The sequence below is a fragment of the Apium graveolens genome, chromosome 6, assembly GCF_009905375.1.
Source record: "Apium graveolens cultivar Ventura chromosome 6, ASM990537v1, whole genome shotgun sequence".
Taxonomy (NCBI): Eukaryota; Viridiplantae; Streptophyta; class Magnoliopsida; order Apiales; family Apiaceae; genus Apium; species Apium graveolens.
Window position 1 is genome coordinate 52,302,966 of NC_133652.1, and position 7,869 is coordinate 52,310,834.

A 7,869-nucleotide genomic window follows, 5' to 3' on the forward strand; every position below is an offset into this window, starting at 1 on the left:
TAGTACAAATAACTAGTGTTTAATCCTAAATTAGTGTTTCGATTATTTTAAAAATATTTTTCAACGATTTAACCGCATGGATGTCAATAGATATATATTAGTGATATAACCAAAATTTCATATCAAAATAAATTTATTTGGTTTGTCATTTTAACAGTCAAGTATCAGTTCGACTAGTACAACTAACTATTGTTTAGTTCTGAATTTGTGTTTCGATTATTTTAAAAATATTTTTCATCAATCCAACCGTATGGATAACAATATATATATACACATATATATTAGTGATATAATCAATGTTTCGTATAAATTATTTTATCAAATTTTTTTTTCCTGAAATTCTTGAAATGTCAACCAAACAAATAAATATTGACATTAATATGGTTCGATCATGAAATAATATTTTTTAAAAATTGAAATTATCAAAAATCATGTGCCAAATTATTACGGAATGTCGTAAATAATTACGACGTTTTACTTTTTTCCGTCGTAAGTTGGGCGCACATTTTTTTCCGTCGTAGTTAGCTTATTTTATTATAATGTAAGGCATATTTTAACATCATACTTAACCGCCACAAATAATGCGAAAATCATAATGTAACTACTTGCACCCCGATCATGGTCTTAAACCATTGAAGAGTCTAGACTTGGCCATTTACCAATCGATGAAGCTTACATATATGGCTGTGATAGCTTGCAAGTTTGTGGTTAATTTACAAGTCCTGTTTATCATGACTATCATCACCCTAGTTCCGCTTGTCAATTTTCGATGACAATTTGGTAGTATTGATGTATGATTAAGTTTAGTTGAGGACCTTTTAATGCCTGTGTAGGCATAGTAATTTATATATGTGCATATCGGGATTGATGCACGATGTTTTATTGCAATCCTGTAATTTATAAAATTTTGTACAAAATGAGTTGATACTCTGTTGTGTGTATTATCATTAATGTCTTGTCTGCCGCTCAACTCATCTCTTTTCTTATTATTTTTTTTCTTTTTTAATCTGTTATTATCTATTACTCACTTATTCTAGGTTTTGTTTATTTTCTTTTATATATTGTTTAATGTCTTAGTTTTTCTATGCTATTTCTTAATGTGATACTTAGTTTTGATTGCCGGGTCCTGTGATGAACTTTATCGTTGATGTTGGTGATTGCTGAACACAATTTAATGATTATGGAGGTATATAATCTGCTTCGATGGGCAATACACGATGTTATCTGCTATGAATGATATTCATGGTTACTTGCAAAGAGTTATCATGAATGAAAAAAAAACTTATTCATCTAGATCTGATGATCAGCCATCTGAAAATGCTATTGATCATCAATTAAGTAGTCCGACATCTTTCATTTTCCAAATTAGATAGAGTGTCACTTCTTTCACTCTCAACTAATTGAAACGTGATGGTTAATTACTGTTATTGTCGTGATTGAATCATAATTAGGGTACCGACAAAAGCACGATAGTCTCAGGATGACCAAGCAATGGTTAAATTGTTACTGTAGTTTATGTCATGCAGGGACCAACTGTGTACGTAGGTAAGAGCGCAAGTATACTTCAGGCAGTGCCTTCCTGCCAAGGGCATTTCCATTTGTACCCAGTAGGCTTGTACTTTGTGCATGAATTATTACTCTCATCTTACTTAAAATCCCTTGTTGATGCCTACCCTCCACGTGAAGTGTATACATTCATATCAAGTACAAAAATTTCAGTATACTTAGTTTATAAACTCCAGTACATGGCATGCAAGTCACAATTAAAGCTTGTTCCTCTATTATTTATTTGATCAAATGAGATAAATCAATTAATATATGTACTACAATTAGAAGTAGTTATAGTAGAAGAAATGATTCATCATGGTCTTTATAAGAAATGATTTTATTCTTATAAAAGAAATTAGGGAGACTGCACACAGGCTCTTAATACAGAATGGATTTTAAGGACTGTTGGAAGGTACTGTCATAGCAACACTTTGTGTTTGATCTTTCCGAAATCTAGCAGGCAATCCATGCAGAGGAACTGGAAATGGGCAATACTGAATCAAGTCGTTGGAATCAACTACTTCCCACCTGTAATGCAGATGTTATCATAAAAATTTGTCAAATTATTAGTCGCGCTAAGACCATGCTGGTTTCATGCATCTTTAGATATCTTAATTGGAGAATTCCAGAAATCTTAGCTGAAGCTAATTAAATTCCGGTCCACATAACATCAACGTACCTATATTTGGTAACCACATGGTGGATCAAAATAAGAATCTCCAGTTTCGCAAGTTCATTTCCTGGACAAGCATGCACTCCATTGCCAAATGGCATGTAAGTGTTGGGTTTTGGAGCAACCTGTGTCAGGAAGAAACAATGTACATGGAAGTATGTTTAGAATCACGCAGAACTGGACATGATATACATGCATTTTACAGGTTTTGCATGTCTGACCTTAAATCTAGATGAATCGAACTTTTGAGGATCACTGAAGAACTCAGAATTATGGTGGATGTTCCTGAACAACGGCATCACCTTCCAGCCTTTCGGTATAAGGTATCCTGTTATGGTATGAATTTCAATTAAGAACATACATTAAACAACTACAGACCAACAGAAAAACAAATTTTAACTTTTAAATATGTTACAAAAATGTAACTTCCTACATGTATAGCGGAAAAATTTCCGATAGCAAATTACTTGACTTTGACTCGATGGATCAAGGGAGAGCCCTCCAACTCAAGTTTCTTACCATTATATTCCACGTCAGCCACTGCCTCCCTAAAGGTATAAGATATGATACTTGCCATCCTCAAGCTCTCTAATATGACCTGATCAATCGTATATATGAAGTCAATATATTGTCTCAATGCTAGAAAACCCCTATATATATATATATATGATCATCACAAGTACCAACCCCGAGTGTTATCGGCATATTTCGAGTTTGAGACCACGTCAATGGCAGCTTCCCCCCATTATTCAATTCATATATTGAATTTTGTTCATCCTATATATGACAAGCAATTAAATCATTGAGATAAGATTTGTAGAGAAGTGAAACAGTTAATTAGAGATTAATGTTTAATAGTTGAGATCGGAATTGTTAATAGCTAGTGACCATCTGTGAGTCTGTAACCAGAGAGAATATTTAAAGTGTACCTTAACAGCCTGCAGAAGTTCGCGGTCATCATGGAGGTACTTGAGAATCCAAGTTATCACACTGGCTGTTGTGTCCTGAGCAGCAAAAAGTACTCCGATGATATTATCTGCGATTTGGTCCTCTGTTAATGTCTGTCCATTGTCATATTTAAAGTCGAGTAGATGACCCAAAAGATCCTTCTGTAACAATTTTTTTCCCTTTCTGTCACTGATAATTGTACTCAGGATTCGAGTAATTCTTTCTCTTGCCTTGAGCAAGTAAATAGAAAAATAAATGCAACAGTCAGGTCAAAATCCCGAGGTAAAAAATTTAAACACAGAGATAAATAGTATTATATATCTTGTTTTTATCTTAGAGCCTTACTTACCTTAATAGCCTTTTGATAAGCTGTTCCGGGCAAGCTTGTTGGAAAAGAATTGTATCCCTTATTTACAATGCAGTAGTTTTTTTCCAACTCAGTCTTGTAAGTGTTGTCTAACTGACTAAATATAGAGAGTATGCCTACTTCAAAAGAGAACTGCATATGAAGATTGAATTAATCAAATATATTTAGCAATTACGTGGAGAATCCATCAATTCTACTTGATTAAATCTACTAGACCCCATATGATATATAACTAGGATTAAGACAAGATGGATTAAGTGTCATGGTGTGGATTATGCGAGAAACCTCTCAAATTAATAACATGCATGCATGTGGTTTAAATGCTTAAGTCGTAATTAAGAAAGGGTACTGGAATGTTTCAGAGGAATAGTGTCAAGTGACGCAAACCTTCTTCATCTCTTGAAAGGTGTTAGTGACTCGTGCCTTGACACACGAGTCTAAAGTGGTAATAGCTGCGACTTGAATATCCGGAATTAATTTTCGGATTGCTTCAGGAGTCAAGGAAGTCTGAACAAGCTTCCTTAGGTGAGTATGATACTTTCCTTGATGAAAGAACAGTGCGGAAGGGCCGATCAACTTCTCTTTGCTTTTTGGGTATGTAGGTTTGAACAAGTTCGCATGAGTGACTAATACAAACCGAGCTGCCTCGGGACTTGCCAGCATAACACAAGGGCAGCCAAGAATGTGAGTCTTGAATACATCTCCATACCTGCATGTTATAGAAGATCAAAAATTACATATATTGCGCTTAAAATTATAGTCGCGCAGAAGCATGAAAAAGCAGCAGCATTTTAATAGGTGATGAGTCAATTGTAACCTCTTTTGCTTTGTTGCAAATAGGACATTTGGGTCTTGAGAGTATAACTGAAGAGTCTGTCCAAAATATGGTAATCCCGTTGAACCGGGAGGAAGCTTAGCCTTACGCTTTTGTTGTATTTTCGCCTTTTTTATCAAGTGATGTAGTAGAAGAGTACATAAAAAGAAGGTAATGTATATACCGGTACACAAAAACTCCATGAAATTGAACTCTTCTTTGTTACTTAATGTGTGTGCGTGTGTGTGTGAGAGAGAGAGGGGGAGGGAGAGAGAGCTTTCTAGTGTTGTTGTGGTGCAAATGTTCGAGTTAAAGTATAGTGTGAAATGAAGTTGATTTATATAGAGGGGCGAGGACAGGAGTGGATAACGACAGCATGTATGTATATTATTAGGAGATAAAGTTACCTAAGTATTTGTTACAAATTTTGCTTTAAATTATGTTGTATGATTGATACATTTGATTAAGTTGAATAATAGGCTAAAGAAAGAGTGTTTTTTGTTTTAAACTTAAACTCTAGATATTCTTTCTTCTTATGTCTCTCTTGAGTCTTTACAATCAAGTACATTTGATTTCAATGACTTTTCTCATTCAAATAAATGTTTTCACTTTATTATATATGGATCACAAATATAGAAGTAGAAATAGATGGTTAATTAGAAGCACTCGCATCATAGTAAAGTATCAAACAATTACTGCAAGAAAATATATAAAAAAAATTAAACATTGAACTAATAAGTTCTTTTTATCGTTACGAACCTTAAACCAATCAAATTATATATATGATCCACGGTGGCCTTATTTGTTGCGGTGGATTTTAAAGTTTCTACTTAATTTATAATTAGGGATGGTCTTGAGCAAAACGTGCGCCTAAAATTTCATATATTAAATAATCTCAAAAATTCTAACTCAAATAAATATTTATAGAAATTGCATAATATATACACGTTAGGTCTCCTTATGATACTCCATCCGTCCATCCCAATTGTTATCATTTCCGGGAGAGTGTCTGACACACATTTTAAGATGAATATAAAATATAATTTTATAATTTTTTTTATAAATTTTCTTTTTTGAATAAAAATAGAATGTTTAAATTTTTATTCAGAAAAATAATTTTTTTTTAAAATTATAAAACTATACTTTTTCTTTATCTAAATACGTGTCAGACACTTTCCCATAAACGATAACAATTGGGAGGGAGGGAGGATCCATTAATGCCCTTGCAAATCTCAAGGACCTTTAAAGTGCCATTAGGCAAGTTTTTATATAAAAATTTGGGGGCATATTGATTTTTTGTGCATATGTTTATTATCCTCTCTGAGCATAGGGTGTAATTCGAATCAAGTCGGCTCGAACTCGACTCGATAAATTGAGCTCGACTCGACTCGATTCGAACTCGTTATCAAGCTCGAGTTCGAACACATTTTCTGACTCGATAAAAAATTCGAGTCGAGCCGAGTTTTTTTGACCTCGACTCGACATCGACTCAATAAACTCGAACTCAAGGTCGATTACTTTTTTTTTATAAATATGTGTTTGCTAATACATGTGTCATTCAATTCTCTAATAAAATTAGTTTTACAGACTAATTTACTAGTTTTTCATAATATATTGGCATTATTAGGTTTTTATTATATTTAGTAAAAATTTTGAATTGAATTATTTTGTTAAAATATATATTTAATTATTTTTTATAGTTAAATTTTAAAATTAATTTCTTATTTGCTCCTTTTTTTTGAAAAATGAAATTTATGTTAAAGAAATAAGAAGAAAGTCAAATGTACAAGAAAAAATCATGGCATTTAAAATATAAATAATACAACACAGATTTGGTCGCTTGATGAAAAAATAGGCACTTTATATATTACATATTGTAATAAAATTACAATTTTAAAAATCAAATAAATTAAGGATGGTCAATATCACAAATTCACAATTGACAAGAAAATTAGATCATTTTAATCAACATATTTAAAATAAATTAATAAGTGATAAGTTATAAGTTCCCATAATGGTAGACCATAATTTCATAAAATATATAATTATATTTATATGTAATGATTAATAACTCGAACGCCAGACTTTTATATACTTAAATTTGAAAATGCAACCAATATTATAAATAATATTTGAAAGATATATTTATAATAAGTAAAATTATTAGATTAATATATTTTAAATTTTATTAGAATTATTAGTGTGTATTTAATATCTCAATATTACTTCGGCTTATCTTTCAACCAGTCGATCCATGAATCACTCGATTAACATTCGAGAACTTTTGCATATATTACAAAATTACACAAAATCACTTGTTCAAACATGGTCATAATATTCGAGAATTTTTGCATTTATTACATATAAGGATTAAATTTATCTTGATTGAGGAGAGAAACAATCAATTTTAGAAGTATTTTCGAGAACATATGACTTATTAATGTGTATAAAATTATTAACCAGATCAAAATTTTAAAAATATGAATATATTATTTAAAATATAGTGATTATTCATTTAAATTTACATTGTTCGTATAAGGCTTTTAAAATAATTATTCGTTAACGCATTAAATATGATATTCATTAAGCCCATTTTCCCAAGTCGGGACTACAAAAAGTTGTTCGTTATATGAGTTTATTCATTTATCGAGTTGTACTTATAATTCTTGGTCTATGTCCCGTGGTGCCAATTTTTTTGAATGAGCAAAAATCAAATTTGTTCAAAAAAAATCACATTTTATTATTGTTATTATCATCGTATTTTATTTAAGATGTTTTCAAATGAAGATAAAATATATTTGTAAATAATGTATGAATATATGAGATTGAAATATTGTTTAACTGATTGAAAAAGTTGAGTATTGAAAATATTAAGTGTGTTGTTATTGTTTTTCTCCTTGTATTTTATTGTCATTTTAAAAATAAAAACGAATATTTTTAGGTTGAACTTGAAAATAAAATAACGTTATCGGATAATTTTCATGAAATCAAAGTAAAAACTCGAAAACTCGAGAATAATCTCAATAATCTTAAAAACTCGATAATAATCTATATAAGCTCGAAAACTCGATAAACTCGACGACCCGTTAAAAAACTCGATAAGATCGAACTCGTTAAAATGGGATAAGCTCGAAAGCTCGTTTAAAAACTCGAAAACTCGATTAAAAAACTCGATCAGATCGAACTCGTTAAAATGGAATAAGCTCAAAAACTCGATTAAAAAAATAGAAAAGCTCGAAAACTCGTGAGTAGCTCGAACTCGACTCGTTTATTATCCGGGTCGAACTCGGACATAATTTTCAGGCTCGATTTTTTTTTTACTCAACTCGACTAGATTAAAAAAAGTTCGAACTCAAATTTTAAAAGCACAAACTCAATTCGACTAGACTCGAATTACATCCCTGTCCGAGCACAACTGAAGACGAGAAGGCACAGGGATCAATCAAAATCTAATCACGTGCTCCTGTTCAGAGCTCCAAATCGAATCTAATTTGTGGAAAAATCACCTTCTTTTCCCTA

At 31.5% G+C, this 7,869-nt stretch overlaps 1 protein-coding gene across 1 annotated transcript; it reads right to left on the reverse strand.

Annotated features, from left to right (window-relative positions):
- Positions 1–1,793: 1,793 nt before the first annotated feature.
- LOC141667169 (abscisic acid 8'-hydroxylase 4-like) lies at positions 1,794–4,645 on the reverse strand. Its single transcript, XM_074473557.1, has 9 exons — positions 4,354–4,645; positions 3,924–4,245; positions 3,519–3,668; positions 3,151–3,399; positions 2,909–2,998; positions 2,741–2,819; positions 2,443–2,549; positions 2,228–2,346; positions 1,794–2,076 (listed from the first exon to the last, which is right to left on the reverse strand). Exons 1-9 carry the CDS (start codon positions 4,551–4,553, stop codon positions 1,944–1,946), a joined length of 1,449 nt encoding a protein of 482 aa, XP_074329658.1. The 5' UTR covers positions 4,554–4,645; the 3' UTR covers positions 1,794–1,943.
- Between the last annotated feature and the right edge of the window lie 3,224 nt (positions 4,646–7,869).

What these genes read in the sequence shown, in the direction of transcription:
- LOC141667169 (XM_074473557.1), bottom strand. Translation starts at nt 4,553, where the DNA reads ATGGAGTTTTTGTGTACCGGTATATACATTACCTTCTTTTTATGTACT. An exon ending in AACTTCTGCAGGCTGTTAAG is followed by an intron (nt 2,999 to 3,150) that starts GTACACTTTAAA and finishes TGTCATATATAG; the next exon opens with GATGAACAAAATTCAATATA. An exon ending in CATGTGGTTACCAAATATAG is followed by an intron (nt 2,077 to 2,227) that starts GTACGTTGATGT and finishes TCTGCATTACAG; the next exon opens with GTGGGAAGTAGTTGATTCCA.